General features: G+C 49.0%; 1 protein-coding gene across 4 annotated transcripts in view; it reads right to left on the bottom strand.

The window, feature by feature from the left end:
- The window catches only part of ATP1A3 (ATPase Na+/K+ transporting subunit alpha 3), a 65096-nt gene that overhangs the window by 11915 nt on the left and 35230 nt on the right, over positions 1-17951 (bottom strand). For all 4 annotated transcript variants that reach the window (XM_088672626.1, XM_088672628.1, XM_088672627.1 and 1 more), the window contains 15 exons: positions 14732-14860; positions 14416-14475; positions 13356-13559; positions 13096-13209; positions 12146-12280; positions 11115-11232; positions 9263-9531; positions 8773-8971; positions 8098-8207; positions 6976-7110; positions 4159-4351; positions 3463-3638; positions 2560-2696; positions 1635-1785; positions 438-606 (listed from right to left, as the gene is read on the bottom strand). In XM_088672626.1, coding sequence (XP_088528752.1) covers positions 438-606; positions 1635-1785; positions 2560-2696; positions 3463-3638; positions 4159-4351; positions 6976-7110; positions 8098-8207; positions 8773-8971; positions 9263-9531; positions 11115-11232; positions 12146-12280; positions 13096-13209; positions 13356-13559; positions 14416-14475; positions 14732-14860 — 2299 coding nt within the window. The remainder of the gene's footprint in view (positions 1-437; positions 607-1634; positions 1786-2559; positions 2697-3462; positions 3639-4158; positions 4352-6975; positions 7111-8097; positions 8208-8772; positions 8972-9262; positions 9532-11114; positions 11233-12145; positions 12281-13095; positions 13210-13355; positions 13560-14415; positions 14476-14731; positions 14861-17951) is intronic.

The raw sequence follows: 17951 nt of genomic DNA, 5'->3' as shown, positions 1-17951 counted from the left end.
CTAACAACAACAACAACAACAGGTGTTGTTGGAATTACTGGCTGGCTGAAATTCCAGAGTGTTGCTGCCAATCAGTGTAGACAATACTGAGCTAGATGCACAATCTTCCTATATAGTCCAACACCCCCTGGGGTCCATCGCTCCTGGTTGAGGTAATGAAAATCCTGTTTATAGGATCCTGCCAATGCTAGTTCTACTCAGAGAAGACCTGTTGAAATGAATGGGCATGACTAGCTTACCTCCATGAATTCCAGCAGCTCTACTCTGAGTAAAGCTCAGCTGCTTACAGCCCTGCCATTTTAGAGTCTCCCCCACCCCACCCCAGAAGCAAGATTGAAACTGTGCCTATATAACCAGGTTCTGCTCACACCCTTAGCGCTCGCTGATTATTAATCCACTTCCCCTCTTCACTGCATCCAGCAATCCTCAGAGCTTACCCTCTTCGACTCCAGTGACAATAGAGGCAAAGTTGTCATCTAAGAGGATCATGTCGGCAGCCTGCTTGGAGACGTCGGAACCAGCAATCCCCATTGCCACCCCAATGTCGGCCTTCTTCAGGGCAGGAGAGTCATTCACACCATCGCCTGTTACAGCCACAATTGCACCCTATTGGTGTGGGGGGAGAGAGAAAAAATGCACACTCAGAGCCAGAGGAATGCCCAGAAGGCATCACCTGTGGGAGAGAGAGGTGGGCAATCACCCAGCCTCTCCATCCAGGGATGATTTCTATGGAAATAATGGCAGTGGGAAGTGTTGCCTGTGAGCCTGCAGATTGCTGGCTTTTAAAAATTTGTCATATAAGCTTTACCTGCTGATTTTTGCAGAAGAGCGGGCTGGGTGAAGGGTGTCATTGGCAACCTTAAGTTCACACAAACTTCCAGGCGTTCCCAAAATGGTACTAATGGGAGCCTGTGTGTGTGTGTGTGTGTGTGTGTGTGTGTGTGTGTGTCTTAAGGCACCTGCAAAATAGCAAATTTCCCTTCAAAAACCCACAGGGCATGAGAGACCATTCGCTCCTCCTGCTCACCTGCTCAGTCCGTTTGTGCTAGCTTGGCCTCTCCTACATGCTGACTGTGGTGGCCATTTTGTGTTATGTCACACACACCCCAACGGCAGCCATTTTTTGACCGGCGCCCATGGCACCTTCCTCAAAATTCCAAATGTGCCCAGTGGCTCAGAAAGGTTGGCAAGCCCTGTGCTAAAATGCCTGGGATTGTGCTGTTTTATAGAGGCAGGTGGGGAAATCATAGGGCTGAAAGCTTCCCCGTGAGGCAACTCCCTCCACATTACCAAGCCAGCCAAAGAAAAAAACACACACTAGGCTAGAACTCTTCTCCCTGAGTTTTCTATGCGCAGGGAGATTTGGTAACATATGGCTTCCTGCTAAGAATTCTGGGAGCTGTAGTTTGCCCAAAACGCTGAGAGTTGTTAGGAGACCTCTAGTCCCCTCCAGAGTCACAATTCCCAGAGTTCCCTGTGAAGAGGGATTGTTAAACCACCCTGGGAACTGTAGCTCTGTGAGGGCGATAGGGGTCTCCTAACAACTCTTAGCATCTTAACAAACAACACCTCCAAGCCGGATGAGTTGCTTGTGCTCTGTGGGGCCAGTTTGGGACTCCGCCTAATGTCCTTACCTGTCTTTGGCAACCTTCCACAATGATGAGCTTCTGCTGGGGGGACGTACGGGCAAAGACAATTTCCGTGTGGTTCTGCAGAATCTCGTCAATTTGCTCTGTGCCCATGTCTTTCAAGTCGGTGCCATGGATCACACAGGCTTTGGCATCTCTGGGTGGGCAAAAAGACGGCGTCATGGTGGTATAAGATGCACCTTGTCATTCATACTCAGGTGCAGGGCTGGCCTTACCATGAGAGGAACCAAAGCGGCTGGACAGAAACCTTGTGTTACAGAAATGTGAATATCCTATAGAACCTCAATGAACCAGGCAGGATAGGAAAAGTAAGAAGCGACCTCTCATCATACCCAATCATTTGCCATGCTGGCTTGGGCCAATGGGAGTTTTGGTCCAAAAGGGCTGGGGGAGGCTGGTCTATGATCTCTTGTGGGATAGCAATTTAGCATTGTTTTGCTATGTTCTCATTCCAAGCAGCTCCAGTGAGATATCTCCACTGCGGGCTTAATCTGGTTGAACAGTCATTCCTTCTCTCCTGGGAACTGTAGTCCTCTGAGGCCTCCCGCCAAACTGCAAGTCCCAGAATCCTCGCACAGGGATGGGGGCAGGGGGAGAGAGCCGTAACAATTTACTAAGGTACATTTTATTGTAGCTAGACAGAGTTGGATGCTCTAACACCATGTGGCTTCTCATTCTGGTATTTGCCAAGCTGAGATCTGCTTAACTTCATGGAGCAAACCGTCTCACGATAGGCAGCAAAACTGCCAAAGGCAGGACACTGCAGCTTTCTTTGTCCCTCCCAGCCAATGTTCTTCCTCCTCCTCTCTGCCTTGGAAGAGTTGTTTGTTTCTTGCGCCAACTCCCAACTCCATTATGTTTGGTTCCAGCCTCTGCCCCCTACACACCCACACACCTTGACCCATCTCACCTGGGGTTGACCTGGCTGACGGGGATGTTCAGCCGGGCAGCAATGTCTTCCACGGTCTCGTTACCTTCAGAGATGATGCCCACACCTTTAGCAATGGCCTTGGCAGTGATGGGGTGGTCACCTGTTACCATGATCACCTGGTGGGGGAAGACTGATGGTTACCAAAGGAGTCCCAGTGTAGGCAAAGGAGAAGGCTGGCTAACTAACCAGCAAGACTCACCTGGTCCAATCTGTTCCATCCTAAGAGTTTCAGGGCAGAACAAGGGGCTCCTAGGGAGGCCTGGGTGGTTGCCAGCATGATACCAGTTCCTTCCTCTCTCAGTATGTATCTCAATCCTGATGCAAACCAAAGTTGCCACAGCCTCTCTGACTGCCATTTGGCTTAGCTGCTCTGACGTCACTGAAGGCCTGGCAGGCCTTGGGCTAATCAAGTGACTGCTCAGAAGCAAAGGAAGCCCTCTGATTCTGAAGCCTATGGGCAAATTTGAAATTTGGGGAATGAATGATCTGCTTATAAGACACGATTGCCCCTCCCCAGCAGGCCCGGCTCTAGGGGTAGTCTCGGTGGCGCGGGGTGCCAGGGCGCCGGGCTGGCAGGAGGGCGCTGCGCGGCAAAGCCAAGCGGAAGCCATGTTGTGCGTTGCGCCCGCCCACTAGGGCGGGGGTGTCGGAGCGATCTCCGTGCCACGGCACCAGGGCGCCCAACCCGCTTGAGACGGCCCTACTCCCCAGAGACAAATGCACCCAAGCAAAGGATCTCAAAAGAGCTGCAGCACTCCAGACACACTCCGCAGTGGGCCAAGATTGCCTTCCTGAGGCAGCCAGTCAGTTTGCTCGAGGGACAGCTGAATTTTAGCACCTGGCACCTACAACTCATTTTCAAGGCAAGCAACACCACATTACCTTGATGCCAGCGCTTCGGCATTTGCCCACAGCATCGGGCACAGCAGCGCGGGGAGGATCAATCATGGACATGAGCCCAACAAAGCAGAGGTTCTCGGTGGTAAAGTTGACATCATCGCAATCAAAGGCGAATCCTTTGGGGTACTGTTCCTCGGGCATGTAGAAGTGGCAGAAACCTGGAGGGTGAGAAGGAGGCAAAACCCCTTGGAATATGCCCTTTGGATGACCTGTCGCCAGGTGCTAACTTGAGAAATGAAGGTGTTTTGCATGCAGAAAGTTGCTTCTGCAGGTAGGGCTAGCAACCCCCAACTCCCTTCTGAAATCCTGGAGAGCTGCTGCCAATCGGAGTTTGCAATGCTGAGCTGGATAGACCAATAGTCTGACTCGGTATATGACAACTTCCTATGTTCTTATGGTCTGCGATGTTTCTTTTTTAAGGAGCTTGAGACTTCCAAATCCATGGGCACAATTCTTTATGCACTTGAAAGTTACTGGTGCCCAGAAAACCAGGGTTTGGAAGCTCTGGGTTACTGCTGAGCTCAGCAGGCTTCTTTCTGGCGTTGTAGTGGCTTCTTAGTCTTGAATGAAATTTGGCACGCAGCCCACCCTGTCCACCTGCATCTCACGTTCTCCAGCCCGCTTCCCATCTCCCCCCAGGGGGTCCATTCCCTGCACTCTCTCCACAGCCATGCATACCTAGCACCCTCTCGCCAAGACCTCCCAGCTCCAGGTAGGCATTCTGGAAAGCTTCTTTCAACTCCTCGTCCAGGGGCTGTTCTTTGCCTTGGAGGAGGATGGTGGAGCATCGGTCAAGGATGCGCTCAGGTGCGCCCTTCATCACCAGCAGGTAGCGGTTATCGTTGGGGTCTTCTGTCTCGTGAATCGAGAGCTGTGGGACAGAGGAAAACAGAGCAGTAGCATTCCCAGATCCTACCTAAGGTGCTATTTGAAAACAGGGCACCACGTAGAACCAATCCGTATCTTGAACACAAAGTAAGGTACAAAATTCTTGACTGCACCACTTCAAACGTTTTTAAATTGTCTTCCATGTAAAGAAGTTCCCTGCATGTAGTAAGCTAGTTCACCAGCGATAAGGGCTATGGAGAAACTGGATAAGAGGAGACTGAGAGGAGGTACGATAGACATCTTCAATTATCTAAAGGGCTGCCACGTGGGAAATAGAGCAAGCTTGTTTTCTTTTGCTCTGGAGGGTAGGACCCAAACAAATGGCTTCAAGTTACAAGAAAGGAAATTCCGACTAAACATCAGGAAGAACTTTCTCATGGTATAAGCTGTTTTACTGTGGAACGGTCTCCTTCCTTCCTTCCTTCCTTCCTTCCTTCCTTCCTTCCTTCCTTCCTTCCTTCCTTCCTTCCTTCCTTCCTTCCTTCCTTCCTTCCTTCCTTCCTTCCTTCCTTCCTTCCTTCCTTCCTTCCTTCCTGGCTTTTAAGCAGAGGTTGGATGGTCATCTGTCCTGGATGTTTTAGTTAAGATTCTTGCATTGAAGGAAGTTGGACCAGATGATTCTCAGTGTCCCTTCCAACTCTACGATTCTATAATTATGTACTCTATTTCTATGAGTAATGGAGTGATAAGGTTTTGTAATTAAAATAAAAATAAATATTGGGAGAACATTGAATCCTACGTCCGCAGTCCAAAGTGGTTTAGCAATCAATTCCCCCCTCCCAGGGAACTCTAGTAATTGTAGCTCTTTGAGGGGAATAGGAGTCTCCAAGCAACTCTCAGCACCCTTCACAAACTGCAGCTCCCAGGATTCTTCAGGGAAAGTAATGGCTGTTCAAAGTGTTATAACAGAGCTTTAAATATATGGTGCAGCTGTGGCTCTTTTTAATAAATTGTTCAGGCCACCCATACAATGCTCCCGGGGCCCAATGTTGCCCACACGCCTCCAGCTGACCTTTCGGAATATTCTGGTTGTGTAACAATACATCAACCGGTGGCTGGGTGTTTGTTTGTTTTTAACCCTGTCTGTGCAGCTAGAATCCATTATGAATTTCTGCAGGAGGACTAGGTCAGTGTGAAGCGAGAGAGCTTCCACGTTTGATGATCCCTGGGATAGCTCTGCTGGTAGTGCTGGTTGTGGGTTCGAGCCTCACGTTGGGCAAAAGATTCCTGCATTGCAGGGGGTTGGGCTAGATGACCCTTGGGGTCCCTTCCAACTCTGTGATTCCTTGATGTAAATTTGGGGGAACGGACATTCAACTGCCTGTCTTTTCCCCTGCTCTTTGGCACCCGAGGCACTTGGTGATGAAAGTGCTTTGATTTCCACCATTCGTTTATATTTGGATACCATGACAGTCAATGGCCAAACTCAACTGATCTGGGTAAGCGAGGCTTACATGAAGCCCTGCTGGCATGGCAGCCGACATGACATGGGACATCAGATTATGGTGATGGGCTGTAAGATGCATCACAGGGCGTAGCTAGTTACACTTTTGGCATGGGCAGAGGCAGGCCTCAATTTACCACGGTGCACAACCCCTCCTGGCTCCAGAGGGACTTGTTCACTGAGGCCAATCATTCCGGACTGCTGGCCAGAGGGAATCCTGACTAATCCTCTCCAGCTGTCGTTTAAAGAGGCAGGATTAAGACTGATGGGCCTGAGAATCCTGGAATGGGGAACTGTTTTGGGACCACTGACTCAGTCCTCTCCATGGGAACTGTGGAACACAATTTGGCGGCTAGAACCAGACCCAGGGTGGGATCCCCACTCCCCGTTGCAGAGGAGTGTCAGGTTTCTAGGAGAGTCACCACAGCCTTTTAATATCTTGGAGGGTTGGGGTGGGATGAGGTGAGGTGACGCAGTTCCTGCTCTGCTGAACTGGAAGATACATATGTCAACCAGGGCTAAGTGATCACTCTTGGGAGGCAGGAGAAGAGACATCCTCCCTTCGGCCGAGGAGGAGCCAGAGTTATAATCTCTGGCAAAGTCCCATGCATTTATGCAGCCCCCTTTTCACAAACTAAGATCTGATCGCTGTTCTCACTGATAGAGCCTGTGTTCGCCGGCTTCAATGTCACATGGCCCCGGCCTTGCCACAAACGAGAATGTTCTAGAATGTTACTGTATTTGACTTAATAGTTTTGGGGTTGTTATGAAAAGTGGAGGCCTGCTTTGCAATGTCATGAGATAATTTTGAGTATGAGCAAAGACAAAAGAAAATGAGCCTGAGCCTGAGGTATAACGAAGGAAAATTCTAGAAGACAGGACTGAGGGAAGATGAAGCTCCAGGGTGTGGATGACTTGCATTTACAGATGAATAGGAAAAGAATATTGGGGAGAAGCTTCTAGCAAATGCCATCAAATCTTGAAGAGGAGCTGTGGAGTTTTATTAATGCTGCAGCTCCCCACTCAAGGAATACCATTGGCTTTTTCAAGCACCCTGGTATAGGGAGATATTCTGTTAATGCGGAATTTCACCTTGCCCTGGACCTCTTAGCATAGCTGACACCATTTTGAGGGTTGGCAGGGCCACCCTGAGACATCTATACCTGGTATTTGTTGGTGGAGTTGAAAGGGATCTCAGCCACTTTTTTGTTTTTCTCCCTCATCAGCTTGACGGATCCAGACGAGAGCTCAATGCACTTTAGCAGGGCGGACTCAGAAGCATCTCCTGCCACGTCACGCTGTGAAGAAATGGAAGCTCTTTTAAACCAGGGAGGCAGCCATTTCCATCTCTCACAGTGCCCCCCCCCATCTACCACATTCCTTTGCTTGGCAGAAGTCACAGCAATCTTTTGTAACCTCTTTCCCTCACAGCCACCTTCCATATCTCACAGACTTCAGACTGTCAGCCACGAACGATACTGTTTTCCAGAACAACCAAAGACATTACTGTTCTGGAAAGCTTTCGTAATTGGATGATCTCTGCCATGGGTGTCTGCTTTGTAATGTCTTTAAATTTATCTATCTGCTGTTATTTTCTGTGTTGTTGTCAAATCTCGTACATCACCTTAAGACGTGTGTGGAAGCTGATTCATAATAGTAGAATTATTATTATTATTATTATTATTATTATTATTATTATTACTACTATTATTATTATTATTAAAGGTAAAGGTACCCCTGACCATTAGGTCCAGTCGCGGATGACTCTGGGGTTGTGGCGTTCATCTCGCTTTATTGGCCAAGGGAGCCGATGTACAGCTTCCAGGTCATGTGGGCAGCATGACAAAGCCGCTTCTGGCGAACCAGAGCAGCACATGGAAACGGCGTTTACCTTCCTGCTGGAGCTGTACCTATTTATCTACTTGCACTTGATGTGCTTTCGAACCGCTAGGTGGGCAGGAGCTGGGACCAAGCAATGGGAGCTCACCCCGTCGTGGGGATTTGAACCGCCGACCTTCTGATCGGCAAGCCCTAGGCTCTGTGGTTTAGACCACAGCGCCACCCGCATCAATAATATTATTATTATTACTTTACTATTATTATCACTCAGAAAGGAGATGAGAGAAATGAAGACACCCACCGTTAAACCTAACTACGCCAAGGGCATCTTGATCTGAAATGATATTCAGCATAGGCCCCAGTGCCACCCCAATACCTGACTTTTCACTTCCCATCTGAGACCCAACTATGGTGTCCTTCACATTCTCTCACGGTCTTGCTCTCACCTTGAGGATGGGCACATTTTCCTGACCTCCCTTGAAGACAGCTCGGTTGCAAAGCCCTGCAATGTGGGACAAAGCCACCCAGGTAGCAGAACTCTTGTCGAAGGCCGTGCCTACAAAGAAGGGAAAGTCAGATGAAAGGACCGAACAGCGACGTTCTAAGCTGAAGGAGGAAATGGAACTGGACTGTAGAACCAAGGCCGCATCCACTCCATTAAAATACTACAATGCTACTTCAACAGTCATGATTTACCCCAAAGAATTCTGGGAACTGCAGTTTGCTAAGGGTGCTGAGAGTTGCTAGGACCCCCCTAATTCCCCTCACAGAGCTACAGAGTTCTCTGAGAGACTTAACAGTCAATCCCTCTTCATAGGAAACTCTGGGAACTGTAGCTCTGTGAGGCTCTCCTAACAACTCTCAGCACCCAGAACAAAACACAGTTCCCATAATTCTTTGGGGGACTGTTAAAGCAGCGTTCATAGCGCTTTAAACTGATGGTGCAGATGTGCCCTGAGAGGAAATGGAGAATGGGGTGAGGAGAAAAATCTAGAGAGACAGGAGCTCCCTCATTTCACAGTGCCTCACACAAGAAGATGCATCGCACCAACTTCTAATCACACACCTCACCCCAAGACTAACAAGGGGTACCCTCCCTGCCCTCCTCCCATGGCCCTCACCAGACTGGTCCTCAGTAGTATCAGCCTCGTGGATCTGGTTGTCGAACCACATGTGGGCAACGGTCATACGGTTCTGAGTCAGGGTCCCTGTTTTGTCCGAGCAGATGGTGGAGGTGGAGCCCAGGGTCTCGACGGCCTCCAAGTTCTTCACCAAGCAATTCTTGCGGGCCATGCGTTTGGCTGTCAAGGTCAGACACACCTTAAGGGGAGAAACACGAATCAGAGGTGATTAAACAACTTCGATTTAAACATACTAAGGCAACCTGGTGTGCTATGGTCCATGGGGTCACGAAGAGTCGGACACGACTAAACGACTAAACAACAAGGCAAGCTGAAGGTAGGGACTTTGCCGTTTTGCGTGGACTTAAAATGCCACCCCAGGAAACCCCTTGCCAGATCTCTCTCCCCACAAGATTTCCAGCTGTAGGCCTAGATTGCCTTCTCCATACTGCTTCCTCGAGAACATTTACAGGTACCCCGGGGTACTTACGGTGACCGTAGCCAGAAGCCCCTCAGGGACGTTGGCCACAATGATGCCAATGAGGAAGATGACGGCTTCAAGCCAGCTGTAGCCCAGAATCAGAGATAAGACGAAGAAGGAAACCCCCAAAAAGACAGCCACGCCGGTGATCAGCTGGATGAAGTGCTCGATCTCCCTTGCAATGGGGGTCTTGCCAACCTCCAAGCCCGAGGCGAGTGTGGCAATTCGGCCCATCACGGTGCGATCCCCTGTGGCGATGACGACCCCGCGTGCCGTGCCTGGTGTGATGAGAGACAACTCAATGGACACCAGGGATCCCTACCAGGTTTCTGCCAGTTTAATGGTTGTTACCACCACCACCCAGTAGTGATGTATGGAAGTGAGAGCTGGTCCATAAAGAAGGCTGATCACTGAAGAATTGATGCTTTTGAATTATAGTGCTGGAGGAGACTCTTGAGAGTCCCATGGACTGCAAGAAGATCAAACCTATCCATTCTTAAGGAAATCAGCCCTGAGTGCTCATTGGAAGGACAGATCGTGAAGCTGAGGCTCCAGTACTTTGGCCACCTCATGAGAAGAGAAGATTCCCTGGAAAAGACCCTGATGTTGGGAAAGATTGAGGGCACAAGGAGAAGAGGACGACAGAGGACGATATGGTTGGACAGTGTTCTCAAAGCTACCAATATGAGTTTGACCAAGCTGTGGGAGGCAGTGGAAGACAGGAGTGCTAGCATGCTCTGGTCCATGGGGTCACGAAGAGTCGGACATGACTAAACAACTAAACACCACCACCCCCCCCAAAAAAAAAGAATCTTGAGAACTGTAGTTATGCAGGAGAGAGAGTTAATTGATTAGAACATAAAAATTATACCCTGCTTGATTGTTAAAAAAACAAACAACCCCACCTCAAAGCAGTTTCCAGAAAGTTGAAACAAGAAAAAATTGCAGCTCTACTTTAAACTGTAAAGGTAAAGGGATCAGGTCCAGTTGTGACCGACTCTGGGGTTGTGGTGCTCATCTCACTTTACTGGCCGAGGGAGCTGGCGTACAGCTTCCAGGTCATGTGGCCAGCATGACTAAGCCGCTTCTGGCGAACCAGAGCAGCGCACGGAAACGCCGTTAACCTTCCCGCTGTAGCGGTACCTATTTATCCACTTGCACTTTGACGTACTTTTGAACTGCTAGGTTGGCAGGAGCAGGGATCGAGGAACGGGAGCTCACGCCGTCACGGAGATTCAAACCGCTGACCTTCTGATCGGCAAGCCCTAGGCTCTGTGGTTTAACTCACAGCGCCACCCACGTCCCAAGCATCTGGGTAGCCTTGTCTAAACAAGCCTGTTTTTAGCAGGCACCAAAAAGAGTACAGTGAAGACGCCTGCTTGATCTCAATGGGCAAGGAGTTGCCAAGGTTAGGTGCTGCCAAGCTAAGCGATCAAATGCAGAAGGGGTCAAATGTGGCACCTATCATAGTGCCCATTTTGTCGATCGAAGCAGCTGATTTGGGTTCATGTGGTGCAAGGAGATCTCGTAAGTAAACTGGTCCCAAGTTGTTAAGGGCTTTATATACTAACACCCTGAACTTGGCCCAGTAGCAGATGGGCAACCAGTTTTCAGATCTCAGAGCACAGGTGTTCTATGCTGACAAGGTCTCATTCCCGCCAGCAACCGTACTGTTAAAAATCCCTATTTCCCCTTGCAGAACTACAGTTCCCAAGGTTCTAGTAAGGGGCCATTAAGCTAACTGAGGTCTATCGATGTGGACAGGCCCTCCATCATAGCAATGCTATGAGGGTTTCTCCCAGGCTCTTCTCCAACTGCTTCCTATATACACTCACACCTGCAGATCAAACTCTGGCTGTACCTTCTACACAGTTGGTAGAGAAGAAAGTGATGTTCCTTGTCTCCAGAGGGTTGTCATGGGTGCAATCAGGAGATCGTGTCTGTGGCTCTGATTCACCAGTCAATGAAGAGTTGTCCACCTGGAGAAAAAACACTGCACATTTAGTTCTTTTCCCCCCTAAGAAAGTTCTAGAAATTCAGTTCTAACTTCGATGCGGAAATTCGCATGTTAGATTTTCAAATTCTCAAACGTGGTATGTAATAAATTCAGGGCTCTCAAAGTCTGAACTTTAAGATTAAGTTTAAGTTTTGGCTCTGAAGCACAGCTGCTTCATATACAGTATTATGAAATTCTGGCAAAGGTGAGGCGCAATGCATTGTGAAGTTCTCATGTAAAAAAACAAAACAAAAACCCCAAACAAACCAAAAACCTTCCTTCATGGTTTTAGGGTTGCAATGTGGATTAAGCAATTTAAAAATATTGGCTCAAAAAATGTGCCACTGACTAAAGCAGGTTGCAGGATTTTTTAATAAATAAATAATTTTTACAACAAATACATATGCAAACTAAGATGAGCCACAGTTGCTTTAGATCAAGCACCCCCCAAACTCGGCCTTCCATATGTTTTAGGACTACAGTTCCCATCATCCCTGACCACTGGTCCTGTTAGCTAGGGATGATGGGAGTTGCAGTCCCAAAACATCTGGAGGGCCAAGTTTGGGGATGCCTGCTTTTGATATTCCCCTTAGGGAGGGAGAAAAGGGGATGGTTCTTGAAGAGGATGCCTCATACATTATCTAAAATAAAACATCTTTCTTCAGAACCATTTGGCTTTTCTTTTTCTTCTATGCTCATTGAATTAATTCATTGACTAGGCTGTTAAATGGACCAGCACAGCTCTCACTGGAAGTGCAAGAACAGGGCAATGTTTGGTTCAGAATGGGAGAAAACCAATGGCAAAAGACACTGTGACGATGGTACCGGATGCCTGTTGAGAAGAAGAGGGCTGGAGACACAGGTGTGGAAGGCATAGGGAGGGGGGCAGATCTCACCTTACAGCCATGAGCCGAGATGATCCTGAGATCCGCCGGGACCCTGTCTCCCCCTTTCACCTCTACCAGATCGCCAACCACCACGTCTTCGGCATTGAGTTGCATCTTCTCGCCTTCCCGGATGACCAGGGCTTGCTACGGGGTGAGAGAGGCAGGCTCAGGTAGGCAGACATTCTGGGTTCTTGGCTACTGGCACACAGATTCCCTAAAACACATCACCTTAGAGCATCGTCTCCAAGAGAGATGGAAGTAATAGGGTTATCACTCATGTTGTTAAGACTCATCACACACGTAGCAGCACTTCCAACCTGTGAAGGACCCCACCTATAACAAACAGTACCAGTCTGCAGTGGGTCATTAATGTGTCATTTTATTCATCCTTGCAGTAACACACTGGGGCAGGGTTTTGTTTTGTTTTAACTTCTCTTCCCATTTTGCAGGCAGGAGAGCTGATGTCCAAAAGGCAGGTGTATCTTGTAGTTCATTGTGAGATATTGCTGTCACTACTTGACATAGACAAAGTGGAATCTGGTGAGCCATGGCTAAGCCTGATGGGATGGGGGGGCGAGCCAGGATGGAACCCTGGAGTGCAGGGCCGTCTCAAGCCGGTCGGGTGCCCTGGCGCCATGGCACGGAGATCGCTCCAGCACCCTCGCCCTGGTGGGTGGGTGCAGCGTGCAGCGCCCTCCTGCCAGCCCGGCACCCTGGCTCCCCGCGCCACCGAGACTACCCCTAGAGCTGGGCCTGCTGGAGTGTAAAGGCTGGAGCCATCATTGCAGCTGGAAGTTCATGCATCAATCCTGGCAAAAAATCTTATGGGCCATGGGCAAAGTTTGGAGTTAAGTTGGAGAGGGGGATTCGCACCCTGCTATTGATTACCTGCTCTTAGCACTCAGTTTTATGGGATGGGCCCATGCAATTCACCCAACTCTTTGTTCCTCCTCTCATACCTGGGGCACCATGTTCTTGAAGGACTCCATGATCTTAGAACTTTTGGCTTCTTGGTAGTAGGAGAAGCAGCCAGTGATGATGACAACAGCAGCCAAGACGATACCCAGGTACAGCTGTACAAAGGGCAGGAGCAGAAACAGGATGTTGGCGTGTCAGAAGCTGCATGGGGTCCCGTCCCCTCTGCCTTGCCTCCATGCTCTTTCCTCCATGCCCCCACTCAGAGAGATGGTCCCCCAGGTGCCATTCCCCCAGAACTTACATTGTCTCCTGCTGGGTCGTCCTCAGTTCCTGCCTGGATGCCGTAGGCCAAGAAGCAGAGGATAGCACCGATCCACAAGAGGATGGAGAAACCCCCAAACAGCTGGCGGCAAAACTTCACCCATTCGGGAGTGGTGGGTGGCGGGGTGAGTGCATTGGGGCCATCTCGGGCCAAGAACTCTTGGGCTTTGCTGTGGGTCAGACCCTGGGAGGGGGAGACAGACAAAATAAACACACTCATGCCCTACTAAGCCATCCCCACTTCCCTTGAGGACATGAGAAAAGTGCTGATGGGTCAGGTGTCTCTGACCTGCCACCTGCTGCATACGCACCATAAATTTAAAGCACATGACTTCCCTCCAGAGAATCCTGGTAACTGTAGTTTGTTAAGAGTACTGGGAATTATAGCTCTGTGGGGTGTAAACTACAGTTACAAGGATTCTTTGGGAGAAGCCATGGGCCTTAAAGGCATCCTTTTTCTTGTCTTTATTCTGCATAGGGCAGGCATAGGCAAACTCAGCCCTCCAGATGTTTTTGGAACTACAATTCCCATCATCCCTAGCTAACAGGACCAGTGGTCAGGGATGATGGGAACTGTAGTCTCAAAACATCTGGAGGGCCGAGTTTACTTATGCCTGGCATAGGGCTTCCCATACTTGTGTGTCAGGTTCTGCTTTAGAGGCTGCAGCACCTCTGAAATTATTAGCTATTGAATAATAGGCAATTGTGATTGGCTATTGTCTGCTGGCGATTGATTGATTGATTGATTGATTGATTGACTGGATGATTGATAAAGCACCCAATACTGCTCTGTTCATCCCGCCCCCTCAATTCTATCTAGAAAATAAAGATCAGCTATCACAATCTTGCAGGGTCGTTCTGTTCCACATAGCTAGCTACTGCCCAGGTCCCTTGCTGGCCACGTCTGCCAGCCAGCTGTTTCCCCCACATAAATACCCCACTAGCCAGGAAGGCCAGGCAGTACTCGCCAACCCAACCCTTTAGGAAGCAATTTTAAGCATCACGCCTTGGGTGAAATCACTCTGCCTGGCTTCATTCACCTGCACACAGTCTGTGTTGTATTTCCGGCACACTTCTTCAATGGACATTTTATGCTCAGTCTGAAAAATGCCAAAGAGACAGAGAGAGAGAGAGAGAGAGAATTAGGTGGTGTCTCCACTGGCTGCCCCAGATCTCCTGCCCCACAAAAGTCCTCCCAGCATCTACTGCTGCGATGTTAGATGCCCCAGCCTCCACCGCAGCACCATCTACTGGTCAAGAGCAGGCAGCACATGTTCTTCATCCGCGCTGCCTCCCCAGCCCCCCCCCCCAACGCTGTGCCATTCTGCATACGGCAGGCAAAGGCATAAAACTTACCATCGCCACCTCCTTCTTAAGATCATCCAGATCTCGGACCTTCTGCTGAGCTTTGGTCTTCTTTGGCGAAGGGTTCTCATCGTGCTTGTCTTGCGTGGTTGCCACGCGGTAGCTATCTGAGCGGCCGTACTATTTGAGGGAAGAGAGGAAACAGAGTGAGACGAGGGGTGAAATGCCACGCGCTAGAATATCAGCCCCTAAACCAACACCGTTGTCGGTGCAATTGTTTCACGTAGACCACAGTGCAGAGGCATCTCCCTGCCCCCCAGCTATTTGTGTACGGAAGCAGCTCCCATTAGCACCCAAAGGTTCAAGAGTCCTTATCATCCAAAGAAACGTCTCCTGTGCTCCATCACAACCACTGAGACCAGCCAATAAATTTCTCATGGCTATATGTCAGGATGGGGGACCTGTGACTTTCCAGTTGTTGTTTTGGCTACAATTCCCATCTTCCCTGACCACTGACCATGCCATAGGCTCCCTGCTATCTATGAAGGGTCCATAGAAAGACAAGGTATTCCGCAAGACCTAATTCACACAGAGCATAATTGGTTTATGGAATACAGTAATCTCCACTAGCTTGAACAGAAGGATTAGAGAAATTCACAGAGAACTATCGGGGCCTATTAGCACTGCCAGATAAATGGAACTTCGGTGTTCAGGAGCAGTATAGCTCTGATTCTCAAATACCAGAGCTAAACAACAGGGATAAGCTATCACCTTCATGCTTTGCTCCTGAGCTTTAAGGAACATTTGTTGGATCAAAATGCTGGATTAGCTGGCTCCCACGGTCAGCTGCAGCAACGCAATTCTTCATGGGCTTAAGGAGACACTGGCCTAAAACAATTAATACTATATTTTTATCTTTGTCCTTTGTTTAATCCACTTACTGGTTTTTATTGGGTTGTGGTTTTAGTGTTGTTGTCCCTCTAGAAATTCAACTAACTCGATGAAGCCATTCCTTCTTCATTTAATTTGTGGCTTTCTTTCCCCACCCCCCACACTCAGAAATGACAATGCATTTTGATTGCCATAGCTTTGCCACCAAGAAAAGATGGAAGAAGGGCTCCGGTAAGGGAAGTAGAAGACCAGAAGAGGTGGCATCTTGCTAAGGAGCTGGCTAAGGCCAAAGCTCAGTGGCAGAGCATGTGCTTGGCATGCAGAAGGTCCCATGCTTAGTTCCTGGCACCTCCAGTTAAAGGTTATCTCAGGACGAAGAGCTGGGGAAGCCCTCTGCTTGAGACAATACTAGGCTGGATGAACTGACCCAGAATCATGCTGCTTTGCCTGCTGATAAACTGCAACTGCATCTACAACAGCATTTGATGAACATTGAGCCCTTTGGCCTTCCAGCATCCACACATGCACTGCCGCACATGCCGATCTGCGCAATCAAGAGCTATGCATGCATTCCTGCTCAGGGGTTAGTCTATGTTTCGGAGGGCAAACTGTTGAGTCCTCCACACATGGTCTCAAAGACGGCGTCAGAAATCACACCTGGGTTAGGTGCCTTGGTAACAGCACACAATGTAACCTGCTGCATGCCAGGTTTCAAACCCAGTGTATCAGAGGAGCCTGTTTCCATGCATGCATTTCTGGGGGTGCACATGATCAGAGCATCACGTGCTTGTCTGATGCTGTTGTCATGCAAGGACTACGGCAAGGAGCTGTGAGATGGAAAGATCTCAGCTACTGAACTCACTGGGTAATCTTGGGCAAGACACAGCCTCACAGATCTTCGACTAGCCTACCTTGCAGGATACGGAGGAGCTTAACTGAAATATTATATGCAGAGTGCTTTGAACACTCGAGAAAGATGCACTTTTTCAAAGGTTTAATTCATGGTAAGCCTTAACCACAGAACCTGTGCACCCTGTCATACATGCACCGCAGTGAAAAGAGGTGCAGAAACTCCCACTCTTTTTTTGATGGACAACCCAGTTGTCAAGTTTTTTTTAGGGGGGAGCTTCACCTGATCGCACCACCACTGGCATTGCTGCAGCCACATTACAACAGCGCCTCTGACACACAGCTCTGGCCACTGTGCCAATATACAGCTTCTGGTACGCTACAAAGAGGTGGCAGAACTCAGTTTCGGTGAGTTCTGGCTTAATATAAGCCCTGGTGCACCTCTGGAAAAGGTGCAGTACTGGATGCTTCTGAACATGCACAAAGTGCCTTCTTCACTGGGGAATAAAAACTAATGCACATGGATTTTTGGAGCAACAAGAAGAGCTTGAGGCCTAAGGTCTCTTGCTACAGAAATATCCTATCCTTTCAATATCTTCAGAGAACAGAATTGGTAATTGCCAGGGAGTTCCCCACATGAAGCCACTGCTCTAGGACAGGTACCCCCAAATTGTGTCCCTCCAGACGTTTTGGCCTACAACTTCCATCATCCCTAACTAACAGGACCAGTGTTCAGGGATGATGGGAATTATAGTCCCAAAACATCTGGAGGACCGAGTTTGGGGATATCTGCTCTAGGAGGTTGAGATTTGTGAGATCTCCCATTCTGCCCTTTGCTTCTTGTCAATGCCCTTGATCCATCTGAGATAGAACTCCCCCTGGCCAAGGGAAGGAAAGCGACCTGCAGTTGTGTGCAGACTGTTCCCCCCCCCATACACTCTTTTGACCAAAGTTCTTCCGCCCACTGCCCACCTCCATTTCAACAAACCTGCCAAATCTATTTGACACTGCACCATGGCAGGACAGGATGGTGATGGAGTCTACCCACCACAAGCAACAGTGGGGGTCCTATCATTCCACTTTATATGTCTCTACTATCCGAACACACCTCCACACTGTCTTCCTTCTCCAGGCCCCATCCTAGAAGAAGATTCACTAAGAACTGAACAGGGTGAGTGAAAGGGTGTGTGCTTTCTAAAACAAAGGGAGGGGGATCTATTGGCTTGTGATGCAGTTTCATCTCTAAAGTCTGGCCTGGCTATTATCCACATAAGAGGAGGATGGAGGAAATAAATGTGCATCTAAGGCCCAAGGAGGTAATTCCATGACCTTGACTGACTTTGAGATGCCCTTTGCCGGCAGTGCTGATGAGCAAAAATCTTGGGCCTTGATTTGTGACTGAGAGTGGGATTGGCCTCCTGCGGGTCATCAGATGACCGTTCGGGGTGAGGGAACCTCTACAGACGTCCTCATTCACCCATGTCCCTATCAGAACACCCATTGCAATTAAAGGCATTGGCAGAAAGCCGAG

This window comes from Zootoca vivipara, chromosome 6 (genome assembly GCF_965207765.1).
Source record: "Zootoca vivipara chromosome 6, rZooViv2.hap1.1, whole genome shotgun sequence".
Taxonomy (NCBI): Eukaryota; Metazoa; Chordata; class Lepidosauria; order Squamata; family Lacertidae; genus Zootoca; species Zootoca vivipara.
Note: the sequence above shows the minus strand (reverse complement) of the source record. Positions and strands in the feature narration are given on the sequence as shown.